The sequence below is a fragment of the Gymnodraco acuticeps genome, unplaced genomic scaffold (genome assembly GCF_902827175.1).
Source record: "Gymnodraco acuticeps unplaced genomic scaffold, fGymAcu1.1, whole genome shotgun sequence".
NCBI lineage: Eukaryota > Metazoa > Chordata > Actinopteri > Perciformes > Bathydraconidae > Gymnodraco > Gymnodraco acuticeps.
In genome coordinates this window covers 4,890,490-4,906,548 of record NW_022990295.1, presented here as the reverse complement: position 1 = coordinate 4,906,548, position 16,059 = coordinate 4,890,490, and the positions used below count along the sequence as shown (strand labels likewise).

General features: G+C 42.9%; 1 protein-coding gene across 4 annotated transcripts in view; it reads left to right on the top strand.

Moving 5' to 3' along the window:
- Positions 1–16,059, top strand: part of fsip1 (fibrous sheath interacting protein 1) — a 37,536-nt gene that overhangs the window by 13,645 nt on the left and 7,832 nt on the right. For 2 of the 4 annotated variants that reach the window (XM_034222524.1, XM_034222523.1), the window contains exon 9: positions 9,680–9,832. In XM_034222524.1, the coding sequence (XP_034078415.1) occupies positions 9,680–9,832 (153 nt within the window). Of the gene's footprint in view, positions 1–9,679; positions 9,833–11,435; positions 11,805–16,059 lie in introns of those variants that run through there. The other 2 variants (XR_004569583.1, XM_034222525.1) reach the window with 2 other exon arrangements.

Below are 16,059 nucleotides of genomic sequence, written 5' to 3'. Positions count from 1 at the left end.
TAACCATAGTAAAAGCAATAGACTGTGGAGAATTTACTATCATTTGGAGGAATCACAGATGGAAGACTTTCCAAACCCAAGCAGTGAAAACTTCAAACAGACAGAAAAAAATGTCAACCTTTGATTGCTCTTTGCATTCTGCTTAGATACTGAGAACACACTGGTGGTGTGGAAATGTAAACCCACAATCACATTCAACATGTTTTTTTAATTGAAATGTGATTGCTCCAGACCACCCTCAGTTCTTTAAAAAAAGAATAAAGTCCAGATGAAGTGAATCTTCTAATACTTCAGGAATGTTAAGCAATCATCAAGTTATCAAACTCTGACCTACTCAGATGTAAAATCATGAACTCTGGAGGAGGAAAAAAGAAAGAGATACAAACATATCTGGGACATTTTCTAAGATGGTGGAAGGAACCTTCACGTTGTCTTTTATGAAGCAGATTAGACACATTTTAGGTCTGGCTTTAGGCCAAAGAATAACAGTGTTAAAAGAGTTAAGTGGTACAGGATACAAATGATTTGCACAACTTTGCACTAAGCATGCAGGTAGGTATATCATGTCTATGGCAGACATCTGTGTTACAGCACCTTTGTCTCAGAACTTTGCAGATGTTCGGAGGTCATAGCTGGGCAAAATGTCAGTCTGAGAGGTGGAGAAAGAAATAAGGCAAAAAGAAAAAAGTCGTGATCTCTCAGCTTTAGCTTCCGAACAGCTTACCGCTGAGCTCTCACAGGGAGTGCTCGTGGCGAGGCATGTGGACAGGCCTTGGCAGGAAGCCTGGGTCCACGTGGCACAGCTAGAGCTCTCCTATACTTCAGATTTGCAGAGAATAAGAGAGGAGAGAGAAACAGAGGAAAAGAGGGGAGCGTGTTGTTCTGAACAACACCGGACATCTGGGCCTGGCTCTCCTTCATCATAACATCAGTGTCCCTCTGCAATGCGTAGACAAGGGTCATTGACAAGACATACTGTCCGCAAAATAAGGGAGGGATATTTTCCATATATATATTCAATAGGAATCAGTTTCTGAAAAGTCAGTCTGTCAATCAGTTACCAATAATATCATGAAGTACACAACAGCCCTTCATTTGTGAAGTTTGTAATGTTCCTGTTGATTCGAGCAGTCGACTGCACTACATTTTATTGTAAAATTACATTTTGTTCTCTGTTAAAAGTGGATTTTTGTAATTCAATCAATACCTCAGTTAAAAACTATAAAAGAAAAGAATAAAATGGATGTTTTATTGGATTTTATTAAGTTACCAAATAAGATAGTGAATAACAACATGCTGTTTTCATCATTTGCGTAGCCTGTTTTTTAATGATTGGATGATTTAATGAAACCAGCAGACATGTATCAATACAACAAAGGCCGCCAAAGTCAAGACCAATGAGACATTTTGTAGCTATACTTATAATAAAACAAGCTGCTGTTAGAAATTGGCTAGCGTCCACATCACAAGGAAAAACCCATTAAGTGTTTTTCCTTTTGTTTGAATTGTGCAACTCTTTGCATCATGTTTACAAAAATGTCTTTCTTTCCCTTCAGCTTGTCAATTTATATTTGTTTTTAGCTACTTGAAGTTATAAAGACCTCGTTGAAAATGACACATGTTGTATGAATTACTTTGGAGTGTGTAGTAGCGTTCATAATTGAACTGTATACACTTCCTTGGATAAGCTGTCTTAGAGCATGCTGCCTCTGTTTAGCTCGTCCTGTGTGAACAAGTTCATCAAACTCTTTCAGAGGTTTTTGCTCTGGGTCAGGCAGTCCACCCAAACACCTCATGTAAGAGGGAGGCTGGAGTACAGCTTTTTGCCATAATTATACACATAAGTATTGTCGCTAGGCTAGATTTTTAAAGTAGTGAGTCCCGGGAACATTTGAGAATATAAAATGTGTTTTTTTTTACCCACAAGCTGATCTAATATGAGGTCTGAAAACTAAATGTGTTATAATACAAAAAATGAATTAAAATCTGAAATGATGTAAACACAACCATGAAACCTGAACAAGGCACTGGTAAAAAACCTACACTCAGAGTTTTAGGGTTGAAATTAAATGGCACAAATCGATGCCTTAAGGGCATTCACACACGGTGCTCTGAACAAATCAGTGTTGGCGATTGTGCAGAGAAGAAATTACCGTAAAAATGGTCTGGTGTTATCAGAATCAGAATACCTTTATTAGTCCCACAGAGGGGAAATGTACGTTGTTACAGCAGAAAAAGAGCCACAGACAGCTTAATGTTACATATGTTACATGCATTAAAAAGTAATAAGTAAAAAAAAAAAATGATGATATAATAAAAAATATAATAAAAAAAATACACATCCTGTAACAGTTCTTAGGATTTAGTAGCCAGGTATATATTGCACCAGGTACGTGCACTGCACACAGACATCCTCCGCTCTCCACCCAGCCCTCACACACCTGGACACTTATGGCGCGTTTCCACTACAGCGCGGAGCCCCGTTTAAGAGGGCTGTGACGTCAGCGGCCCGCTTTTGGTTGCGTTTCCACTTGGCCTAGTACCGGCTAGCGGGTCCTAATTCACAGTTTTTCTGGCCCCATAAAATCGGGGTTCTAGGGCCAGGAACAACCAGGCTGTGACGTCACTCTCGACTGCTGATTGGTCAGAGAGAATCGTCGCAATATATATATATATATATATATATATATATATATATATATACTGTATAGCGAAGCTTGCAGAATTTTTATAAACAGCATTTTTGTTAACAGAGGATCAACAAAAATGGCAAAGAAAAGCACACCGTGGTCCGCCGAGGAAGTTACGACGTTCCTACACTTTATTGCAGATGACAAGATCCAGCGGGAGCTCGACTCGCAATATTTAAGTATTTCAGGAGGTCTCTACACTGATGTGCGGAAGCGGTTACTCGAGGACTGTCAGTGTCTTGCAGTGTAGGGAAAAACTGAAAAAGACGAAGAGTGAGTATCGCGTAGTGAAGGACAACAACAAGCCGATTGCTCCGACCTACACTGCGTTACTATAGATACTACCCCAGTTCCTAAACTGTAATGGAGACGCGCCATAAGTGAGCCAGTCCTAACGAGCGAGGCCGTGTAGTGGAAACGCGCCATAAGACTGACACTACAGTAAGACTAAGACTAAGGACCCATATGTCAGAATGCTATAGACTTCAGCTCAGCATTCAACACCATCATCCCCCAGCAGCTTGTACAAAAACTTACAGACCTGGGCCTCAGCCCATCTCTCTGTAACTGGTTCCTGGACTTCCTCACAGAGAGACCACAAGCTGTACGGGTCAACAATAACACCTCAAACACCCTCATACTGAGTACGGGGGCCCCCCAAGGATGTGTGCTCAGCCCCCTTCTCTTCACTCTGCTGACCCATGACTGCAAACCCATCTTCAGCACTAACCACATCGTGAAGTTTGCAGACGACACTACTGTGGTGGGTCTCATCAGCAACAACGATGAGACTAACTACAGGAAGGAAGTGAACTAGCTGGCCCTGTGGTGCCAAAATAACAACCTCTTCCTCAACCTGGAGAAAATAAAGGAGATAGTTGTTGACTTCAGGAGAACCCACCGTCGGCCCCCTCTCCCTCTGACCATCAACGACGCTGCTGTGACGCAGGTGACCAGCACCAAATTCCTTGGGGTGACCATCACTGATGACCTCACCTGGAAAATCAACACCACCGCACTAGCGAGGAAAGCCCAGCAGCGCCTGTACTTCATCCGGAAGCTCAAGCGTGCCGGAGCATCACCCCCCATCGTGCTGTCCTTTTATCGAGGCGCCACCGAGAGCATCCTCAGCAGCTGTATCACGCTGTGGTTCGGAAGCTGCACCGCCGCTGACCGCAAGAGCCTGCAGCGCATAGTGAACCAGAGGATCATCGGTGCCTCGCTCCCCTCACTACAGGACATATACAACACCCGCCTCACCCGCAAAGCACTCAGCATTGTGGGTGACTCCACCCACCCCTCCAACAGCCTCTTCATAATATATTATTAACATTTCCCCGGTTATAGGCCCTTTTTTTTTTTTTTTTTTGTTTGACGTATGTATGTCACACTAGGACCTTGAGAAACGATATTTCGAGATTTCTGGATGTACAACATGTAGAATTCTTGACAATAAAGTTGACTTTGACATCAAAGTGGGCTTGAGCCCCTGCCCTTTTTCTTCCTCCAGAGAAAGTTTTTATTTTAAAAAAAGAAAAAAAGGATATATATCTACTGCTGTTAGCGCACAGTTTCCAAAAATATATTAATTGAACACAAAAATAAAAATATCAGGTCGGGAGATTAGACTGTGAAGTTCCGACGCTTTCTCTACCCTCCCTCCCTCCCTCCAGGTCTCGCGCACAGCGGTGTGGACATCCGCAGTCACTTTAACAGACAGGTAGCAGCACCTCCCACTTTACTGTCCCAGGTTATGCCGGCTTGTCTGAAGGTGAGTGGTGATGAACAAATGACTAAACTGCCAGTGTCTCAAGTTTACAGCTAATTAGCCAGAAGACAAAAACAAATATAGTTAACTTAGGTAGGCAAATGGATAAGTTAGCTCAAGGTTTAGCTATGGTATTTATCATGGGCATACAGGCTAATGTACTGTACTTAAGGGGAGACGCCAGGGCCGTCCCTCCCTACAGGAAGATCACGCAGACTGCGTGGGGCCTCACCTTGCGGAGGGGGCCTCACCTGAGACGCAAATGCGGCACACCTATGTGTTTATGCGGCGCAATTAGTGTTGCGCGGCACGGTTCCGGCGCTGCGAGGCTCCACTAGTGTTAAATGCAGATTAGCTTAGATGAATTCAGACATGGTAGTAAAACGAACACCATTTATATATGTTTTTTGGAAGTTTTCTTTCCATTAGAGTGAAAGAAAACATGGAAGCAAAATAGACCAAAATAACAAAATGTATAGGCCTATATGAAAAAACGATATTTTTGCCTGTAATGTCCTGCCTTAAACAGTAACTTCTTAATTTTGATTGGTGGCTGCTCATTTAATAACTATTAATTTGACTAGTTTGTTATTTGCTTTTGTGCATAGTGAATACTAAAGAAGGCCATTGTCTCTGTGTTAACTGATTATTTTGTAGAATTCTGTTGAGTATTGAACAATTGTGTGAGTGTGAGGGTATTCAAATAAATTGGTCAGTTAGTCAGGGATGTGTATATTTAACTTTTAGTTTTACATTTTTTTTTATAAATGATTATGGGAAGTGCCCTTTTTCTCACTTGAGCTCCCGCCCCCCAAAATGTCTGTGCACGTCCCTCTATTGCACAGTTATTAACGGCATACATATATATTGCACATATAGCACATATTGCACATAGTTGGTTGGTGTGTGTGCAATGGGCAAGGGGTGTTATAGTCTGTGTTGTTGTGTGTGTGTGTGTGTGTGTGTGTGTGTGTGTGTGTGTGTGTGTGTGTGTGTGTGTGTGTGTGTGTGTGTGTGTGAGGGGGGGTCTACTAGGGGCTGTGTTGGTTGTATAGTCTAACCGCTGCAGGAAGGAAGGACCCACGGTATCTCTCCGTGAGACAGCGATGTACAGTGTCCTACAGTGTCCACCCCCCCTCCCACACACACTACTGAATTGAATAACGCCTTGGATGATCAGAAACAAACAAATGTGATGTGAATGCGTCACACGCGTACCTCACAACATCACAGACACATTGCAGAAGAACACTTATATAAGAGTTACCTAATTGCTGGTTTTCATTACTTGTCTTGTTTTCCTGATGTATCTGAGAATACATCTGCCTGAAAGTATCCAGCTGTTATAATTATCAAATCGCACCACAGATACAAGCACATGTTAGATGATCATTTTATAGTTGAGCAGAGAAAACATTTCCCTTCAACCTTATTCTTTTGGAAATCAGCAGATCATCAATCAATAATCAAACGTTGCAGATGTGTCAAACAACCACTTAATAAGATCATTCTATTTAGTGGTTGTCGTTGTTAATGTATTCCTGCAGAGAATCCAATCAAAGAATGTATCACAAGATGTGAATAACAACTTAATCAAATGCATGCTTGATTAAACTTATCTGATCTAAACAGTCTTCCAATGATGGCTTTGCTCACAGCAATTGGCAAATCATTCCTGTTTTCTTATTGTGGGCAAGTAAGTCAGATCCTGAGGTGAAACAAGGACAGCTCTTCGGGCGTTGTCATATCACGAATGAATGACCTTTTCCTATTTTTCTTAACATTCATGGCACACTTGGCAGTCAGCGTAATAGCAACAATGATGCCTTTTACATCAACTCGTGGCACTAATGCAAACTCAAAGTCTAAAGCTTACACTTAATATTTCATCACTAGAATGGCGTAGTTTTGTCTCAAAAAGGTCATTATGTTTGACAAGTTTTTCAATCTGGAAGAAAACAAAGTCTAGATCTTTGTGGCCTCCCAGCAGTCTTGTGAAACAGATAGAAGGTAATGGGATCATTGCCTTAAACATCATATCAAGTGGCAACTCTGAGGAGAGCCAATTACCAGCGTTTTGCTGATGTTCAGATATGCTTAACCTTGGTCTCTGCTGGAAGTCACTCTGTGTAACCTCATCCAGAGTCAAAGGTATCGCACATTCAACAAGAGGAAGCTCAAGAAACTGCAATTTATTGGGACAATCACTGAAGTCTGTAAAGGCCAAGAAACATTATTCCCTAGTATGCTCCAAGAAGTGAATCATTACTACAATGTGCCAATGCCTTTATCTAAATGTGTTTCATTAATTTATTATTACTGATTAATCCTTTTTATATTTAGGAACACTGTGAAAAAAGTACTGCAAATAATAACTTATAAGCTACAAGTCTTCAGTGAAAAAAGAAAATGAACCCTGTATCAGGTTAACGCTTATGAGCTCATACAACTTCCAATTGTCAGTTGTCAAAGCAAGTACACGAACATAGCAGTATTATAGGGTTGCCAATAATATCACATCTGTTTTATCTTGGCATTTCATTTCAAGCATTGGAACCAATATGTGCTGCAGATCAACCTTGCATGAAACTTTTATATCCATCCATCCATCTTCACCCGCTTATCCGTGGTCGGGTCGCGGGGGTAGCAGTTCCAGCAGAGAGCCCCAAACGTTCCTTTCCCTGGCGACATCAACCAGCTCTGACTGGGGGATCCCAAGGCGCTCCCAGGCCAGCGAAGAGATATAATCCCTCCGCCTGGTCCTAGGTCTACCCCTCGGTCTCTTCCCAGCTGGACGTGCCTGGAACACCTCCCTAGGGAGGCGCCCAGGTGGCATCCTTACTAGGTGACCGAACCACCTCAACTGGCTCCTTTCGACACGAAGGAGGAGCGGTTCAACTCTGAGTCCCTCCCAGACGCCAGCCACCCTGCGGAGAAAACCCATCTCGGCCGCTTGTCGTTATGAAACTTTTATAACAAAGTATTATTTGCTGTGGCAACAGGGATGGCAATATTGGTAGTTTTGCCTCTTTGGTCCAAACTGAAAGCGCCTCCAATATAAAGGATTTTATTGTTTTCTTTTTAAATATTTTACGAAGATTCTGCTGTTTTTATTTTAGTTCTTGATCTTTTCAATAGCCTCTATGTCATGTGACAGTGAACCCAAATCAATGAGGCATTTCATGACTAACCTGGGCTATATTTTAGGCCACCTTTTATTTTATATTGATATTGTATTGAACATTTAGAAAGTTTATTGTAATTCTTTTAGCATAATTCCACATACATAGCAGCTTAGCATGGAGGTTTTGAAAATAACGTGGGTTTTGTGGCATTCAAACAGTAATTTATTGATGGTCCCGAAGTGAAGCCCTGTGGTCCAGAGTGAGTGCTCGGATGTGAGCTAACCAGCCAATGACTGCTGACAGTCTGTGAAACTGAGTAAGAAGACTCTGTAGAATTTCCAACCTAAAACTAACTTCACCACGCTCTTCCTTTGCTGTAATTAGGGTCAAATCAGTGAGGTTTATACAAAGAGCATGTGGACTTTCTCCTCACACTCACCAGAACTCACGGGGTGTTCATTTAGCCACAGAGAATTGGTTTAGTAAGAAAATATGTGACATGCCAAATTCATTCAAACATTGGTCAGTGATATCTTTATCACTGCTTAGCCCTGAAGACAATTTTAAAGTTTGCCATCTATTGTTTTTAAAAGTAGGGCAGCTGTCGTTTCCAAATTAAATAAACGGTTTCTCCCAAAGATTTGGGCTTTTTAGAAACGTGCATTTAGTGGTGTGAGGACGGTGGTAAAGCTAGACTTTAATTTTAATTTTCCTGGTTGGAACGCCGCGTTTTTCATTCTGGCGCACGACAGGAGTCTGATCCCGATGTGGTCCTGTCTTTTGTAGTCTGGATGAGGGAATCCTAACTGAAGGGCTTGAATAATGACCACTTGAAAGAGTCTTCAGATAGAAGCTGTCATTATTTCCCTAAAAGGAAGACAGAGGGCACTGGTAGGTGAGGCCACACGCAGTAAGGACAAATCTTATTTTTATTGCCAAGGTTTTAATATTGAAAGATAAGCCTAAAGTCTGTGTAAATGCAACATGTGGCATTAGTGGAGTAGGCATGTCTGTTTTTCTTATTAACAAGGGCTGAATCATTTATTTAGGCAGCTTCCTCCCAACATCCTGGCTCCAGTTAACCAAACTCACCCCTACCCCGGTTTAACTAAGATTACATCCCATCATAAACATGTCATAATAGATTTAGTAAATCAGAGCTTTTAGCTGGGTGCCGCCGTCTCCGATAACCTACTATTTTTGCTGTACGCAAGTTGATTTTGAGATGTGGACATTTTATGAAATATCCGTCATTTCCACATTATCAGATCATGCATACGCCTGCCTGGCATCCAGACTAACCAAGAGTGATGGGGATTCCAACCACATGGCGCTGGGCTGACACTCCAAAAGAGCCCTGCGGTTGGCAGCATCCTCCCAGACCCAACCATCTTTTCAATCTAGTTGCTGCTTTTATAGAGTATCTGTATATTTTTAGAGGAAGAATTGTGACTGTACCACAGGTCGCTCACTGGTCAGGTTCGACAGTGTTGTCCTCTTCGCCATGTTTTTCCATCATTAGGATGTGAACATTTGACGTATCCTTTTAGATTTGCAACAATAATGCACCTTTTCCATCAGCTGCTGTTCATCATACTAAGTCTGCAGAGCTATTCCTTCTTCGAGGCCTCTCAACCATCAGCTGTCTGTGGAAGGCCCTCCACTGCAGCAGGACTCTCCCATTTCCTTCTGAGCCAGTTTAAAAGTTTGCCTTGAATGCAGTCTTCATTTTTTAAACCTAGTGCACCCAAGCCAAAAATGTGTGATTTATGTTGGACCCCATGTGAACTGGAGCTGTAGTCGAGGTATTGGGCTTTCTCGTGTCTTATAACGTGCTTGTGAAATCGGTAAAAAAACAGGAAAGAAGATTGTTGTTCATCGTTAAAACACAACAATGATGGTATATGGACTTCTTCAAATGGCACATTTTCACTTGAATTGATCGTGATGAACTGTCATATGATTTTGATTGCTATTTAAAAGTTCCCTAGAACAAACTGCAAGTGAAGCTCCAGGAGAGAATCCAATAAACCCGTCTACATGTGATATTAGATGTTTGTTCCCTTTGAGAACCATTCGTGTCTGTTATGTGTCAGGGCTGTGGCTCAGAGGTTGGCTGGAAGTGTGATGGGGACCCGCAGCCAGGAGAGAAGGCCCTGCAGGATATAAAGGAGAGGAGAGGGCAGGAGAGGAGGCTCCAAGAGATCCAACAGCAGCTGGAGTTCCTGGGCCAGGGCCAACATATGACTGTGAGTTCAAAGCAGCTACATACATTCAGTCACACACACACACACACACACACACACACACACACACACACACACACACACACACACACACACACACACACACACACACACACACACTGTTTGTGTTGTCGTTATGACATGTGTGTGACAAATTATTACAAGTGTACAGCCCATTGTGTCATTCTCACAGAAGGAAGATAAAAGGAAATGAAATATTTGCAGGCCCATACTTTTCCTCCACTTTTCTTCTCTCTTATTGAACCAATAAATTCAACTCTTGTTTTGTTTCAAATGCACGATTTGATTTACATTTGTTTTTAGAGAGGAGATAAATATCTCTGGTCTGATATGAGGGCGAGGACGGTCGTATACTCCACTGATAGCCTTTTGTTCTCCACTGTGTTTCATTGCTTTCTATCATTCTTTTCTGAGATTGGATGTCCGCCCTCTGCAGTGTTTCCTAGAAACCATTGAGCTCAGTCTGCTTTAAGGAGCCTCTGCAGAGTTACAGCCACAGAAGTCTTGTTCTTTCCCCCCATAGTCTGTAGCTAAAGACACAACACAAGAATGTCCCGGGAACAAAAGCTGGATAGCTCTATTTCTGCTTTCTCTGACATTTATGACTTTATATTTTGTGCGAAAGAGAGGAAAACATTTGAGATTGGTTCGACTTTGTCATTGTACCAAAGGCGTAGCTTCTCCCCGTCATGCACAACTAAGAACATGTTTGCTTTTTCACAGTGCTGCTACACATTTAAATGCGTTATGCTTAAGTTCACCAACACATCAGTTCTCCCAGCAATGAACCGCAACATGATGCATATATTCCTAATATAAACATAAAAGATGCTTACAAAGAGTGTGGTAATAAAAACTTTAAGTGGCAGCCACACCCTACATCAAACAAGGCACCATGCCAGGCAACAAAACCTATTCCTGGCCCAACTAACTTTTTGCGTTAATTAAGCCTAGCTTTGTTTGAGGAAGCCGTTCTCTCATTATGATCACAAAACATCAAAACCACCAGTGTCTTAACCTATACAGTGAGCTGGTGTCTCACTGTATTTAAAAACTGTCACTCAATGATTGAACCCAGCAAGGGACTGCAATGTAAACAGCACACTCGCTGTGTGTATTGCTTTGTGCCACCGGGCTTGTTTTGTAGTTGGAAAAGATGTATTCGTACGGGATTTGTCTGGGAGGGCATTCTTGAACAGTTTCACACTGCCCCAGTTTACTCATAAAGTTGATTTGTGTAACGTCCTTAACTCAAATGTCTTCTCACAGACTATTAGTACCTGACGTTTGTACAATCTGTACAGACTTTGTGGATGGTTCCCCGATGTATTTTAAGAGCATGATTACTAAGAAAAGATCAGTTTTTGAATTGAATAAGAAGAGGTTCTTATCTTCTATCTTTTTAAAAGACCAATGACAGTCCCATTCCATTAAATGATTTGAACATTTACAAAAAAAAGAATAATACAAGCTTGCCCTGAGAATGCCATTTGTTTTTTTCAAGAAGTAGTGTCTACTTGCAGTCGGTGATGACAAAAGTCCAGAATTTGTTAGAAATAAGTAAAAGAAAATGTTTACGTTGTAGAGCTGATGAACGGGAGTCAGAGGCGGTGTACGCCGTGGGAACGACGTGTAGAGGAGAGGCCCAAGGACTGTCAGAACGGCGGACGATACCCAGGCGTTCCATGGTTGAAAACTCCGCCCTCGCTACTGCAAGCATAGAAGGGTTCAACCGCCGGGCCCTGGCGTAGACTGGGGGACCCTCGGTGGTGACGTGGTGCTCCACCCCATGCTTGGTGGTGAGCGCGGAGAAGGTGGGTAGCGTCAGGTCTGGAAATTCAGCCAACAACCTGAGAAAAATGTCCGCCCCCGACAGCCCGTCGTACGCCGCCTTGCCAAGTGTACACACGAGGGAGGAAAACGTCAAGGCATCAACCAAGCGTCCACCAGGAGCCCGTGAGCACATAAAAAGTCTGCCCCGAGGAGGGGAAAATAAATGTCTGCCGTCACAAAATCCAAGTTGAACCGCTGTCCTCCAATACACAAACACATAGGCTTCACGCCGTACGTGCGAATGGGGCCCCCATCGTCGCGGTCCATGTCCCCCACGAGCGACGTCTTCCCTCAACGCAGGAACAACACTCTGTTGAGCTCCTGTGTTACACCGAAACAAGCTTCCTGAGATTCTGTCGCTGGCGAAGAGAAGCCTGCTCGTGCCGCCAACGCTCAGGGCCACTACTGAGCGCCGGCTCCTCCGTTTCCCGGAGGCTTGTAACTGCAGGGAGCGACACACTTATTCGCCCCGGCCCCGAACCGCACGTGGTAAAAACACTCTCCTGTGTCCCCACGCCGGCTTGGCACCGTCACGTCCAGCCTCCCCCAAGCCTTCTTAACTGTAGAGGGGGCGCCGAGCGTCACAGCTAGCGCCTCTGCACCGGACTGCTGGGTAGCCAGGAAAAAACGGTCGGTCTCTTCAGCCAAGGCACGGGGCTCCGTAATGGACGTGTTGGCTAGCGCCGTCTGAACCCGGGAAGGCAAGTTGCGCAGGAACGTCTCCATGAAAAAAATCCGGGGATCTTCCTCCCCTAGCAGATTTAGCATTTTCTCCATTATCTGAGATGGCTTGCTGTCTCCTAGGCCTTGAATGTCAAGCATCTGGCGGGCCCTCTCCTTAGCAGATAAGCTAAATGTCTTAAGGAGAAGGGCCTTAATCGCCTCAAATTTGCCATGGTGCGGGGGGTCCGCGATACATCCCACCAACCTGGATGACGTGGAGCTTCCCATCGCTGCTACCACGTGGAAATATTTCAAATCCCCGTCACGGACTTGTCGGCAGGCAAAGTGTGCCTCCACGTGTGCGAACCACGCCGCAGCGGCATGTTCCCAAAACTCCGGCAGCTTTACAAAAACATCGCGATCAGCCATGTTCATTGAGTCTTCGGAAACTTTCACGAAAAACGTCAGAGTCACCAGTGTAGAGCCGATGTCAGAGGCGGTGTATTCAGAATGGACTTCCACCCTTTATTATTCATTAATCAAGAAGACGTGAGTACATGTGCTGCTCTGTGTAACCAGCTAGCATGAATGACGTCCAACCCCGGTACCCTCACTAACGGGTCCGGGTTGCAACACACACGAATCACACGGTGAATTATATACCAATAATGTGTCACCACAACGTAAACACACAGGCATATATTGGATATGAGATTTTTTTCCCTCCAAATTGAAAGTATGCAGCTCTATGTTTAGTCTGGCCTGCTGCTGGAGTGTAGCACCTACAGTAAAAATGGAAAATGTTAAAAGGTTGGTCTTATACTGTAACAGTGACCACAGACTCTCTGCTCTAACTCAGTTTAATTGATTCCAGCGTATGATGTTAAGATTTCAAGTGTTTCTTTCGAGATCTACCTGATTTACCTTTCAGCAGTGATTTGTTAAAACAAACGCACTGTTTGGTTGGATTCAGATCTAAGAGCTGCTATTCTGTGCGTCATACCGGCTTTGCCTTTCTCTCAATCCAAACAAAACTCTCATTCCAGTGAAATCCTCTCCTTGCCAAAGAAGGTTTTTTTTTTCCCTCTCACTGTTAATAATATTTGCCTGAGCAGAAAGGCCTTAGATATTTGTGTTAAGACTTACTCCTCTCTTTAAATAAACAGAACACATTTCCAGAAAAAAAGAGATCACTACGGTTATGTTCAACTGGTAAAGCTAAACTGTGATACTTAACAGCTGATCCGGTGCTACTTTTCCTGAACCCTCATTTGGCTAAACTCCTGGATCCGCTGCTAAAGGAAGGACAACCCAACATTTACAGTAAGGCCGGATGGTTCCAACAGGGCACTCCTTGCTAACATCATTAATCATGCACTCTTTGTCAGTGCACTTTCCCTTGTACATGAGAAATACACAGTATTTTTAAGCTAAAATATATTTTCACTGACTTCTTCAAAAATATCTTGGCAATGTTTGAACCCTTAAGATCTGCTTGGATGATATTTTATATTAAAAACAATAATAAGTACAGTAAATAATAAACAACTATTATATCTTTGTTTAATACAAAATGTTAACATTAAACTTTGTAAAGACATTGACACCCATACAGTCTAAATGTGTTGGGTTCAGGTCAGGTTTACCATAAAAGAGAAACCCTGAAGAAAAGAGATCTTTCTCTCTCAGCTTCTCCCCCCCCCTCTTCTCTGCTCTTCATCCCACCTTTGGCTACATGGCTTTTAGCTTGTCACACTGTCTTCTCTTGTTTGCCACTTTATGATCTCCTGAAATAGAGACAGTATTGTGTATGGTTCTATACAAGTCTCTATGTGTATTGTGTCACTGTGTGTGGTAGAGACCAAGAAGTGTTTCCACACATGGCCATAGATGTTTATTTTATTAGAAATATGGTATTGTGATATGCGGTAACTATGACCCCCCCCCTCTATACACGGCTATAAGAATCGTCTGTCCATTGATAAAATGTTACATTTTAAAATGTAGACTTACCTACAAGCTGCGCTTAACTTAGCACACTATCATGTTGTATCGCCAGAGCTAAGGCTGTTCATAACCTGAACAAACACAACTTTTTATCGTTGGTTTTCATTTAGCCATGCGGCAGCGTGCGTTGCTTCAACGGAGACGCTTCCTATTCATTTTGAATGGGGTGACGTCAGGCTTTGCCAAACTGCATTGTGGTTCCGTCGCGTCGCTTTGCCTCCGTTGCTCGCTTCAAAAGTTGAGAAAAGTTCAACTTTTCAAGCTTCGACGGAAGCGTCAGCCAATCAAATCATATGCCAGTACAAGCGCTAGCCAATCAAACCGTGTGTTTGTGTGTACGGGGCGGGAGATTAATGTGATTGGTTGTTGGTCGAGCGCCAGACACGCCCACCGGCAAGCTTCAACGCACGCTGCCGTGTGGACGTACCGTACATACCGTAAGTCACATCCATATTTGTATGTGAAATGAAGGGTTGAAGTTTGAATATTGGAATTCAGCCAGGAATATTATAGATTGGCATTAATATGAAATGTCTTGGGCAAATTATAATCTCTATTATCCGCATTATCTTTCATTTGACAACGTGTGTTTTTGTTTTCTAACCTTGATGCATTTAAGGTGATGAGATCAGTATACTAGAGGAGAAAGTGTTGCAGACTTGCCTTGTGAGTTGGTCTCAACATCTGAAGTGTAATGAATAGAATTCCTTCCTACACTGGTGGAAAACTGGCCCTATTGGTCTCTGGCCGATAAAGTGAGGTATGTGACTGATGTCAGTGACCTTGCAAGCTGAGCAGCCCACACTTGTGGTAAGCCTGCTCTGCACCTTGTACAGGAGCCAATGGGGAGCTGTACAGAGGTGGTCCATTGAAACACAGTTCTGGCTTTGTCAGAATCGTCTCCAAGTGGGAAACTGATATAGAACAGTGAGCAGTGTTATGCTGTGTTCGTTATTCTCGCGTCCAGGAGAGAAGCTTTAAAATGAGACTAAATGGAGTCTCTGAGAAGGTTCAAATGGTACTTTAAATAAAAAAAGGCGCGGGTATGTTACAAGCAGAATATTGTTCAGTGAGGAGAGAAAGGCTGCAGCTTCCTCTCGCAGTGGTCGGCCGTGGAGAAGAGACCTCACAAGCCTTCGTCTTTCCCGCTTGCTGGCTGTTTGCTCCTCCTCTCTAGGGGCTGTGGTGACGTAGGAGACTTCCCCCTCGTTCTTCTGTGTCCGATATTGCGTTAAACGGAGCATTTCGACATTTTAAATTCATTGTATAACTAGACACGCCTCTTCCCCTCCTAATCTCTTTCATGACTTTTCATCTAAATACATTTCAAACGCTGAAATCAACACTCTAAAAAATACAGGAAATACTTCACAGCATTTTGGTTTCCGGTAGTTCCGGATGTTTTCACATGCTACCCACGTCTGTAAACAATAACGTATTCAAATAAACTGTACCTTCATTTAATATTCAGCAATAATAATCTCTTGGTTCAATTAGTTGTAGTGTTAAATCAGTAGGTTTCGGTGTGCATCACTCCATGTCATTTCGCTGCTAAATTCACATCTATAGGAAATGGTATATTAGCCACATGCTAAATGCTAACCGGAGATGAAGGATTTTCAGAATAAAAGCTTGGTATTGAGAACTTCCGGTTTTTTCCAGAGTAAAATAGCATTTAAACTGACGGTATGTTTAAGCTACATTAT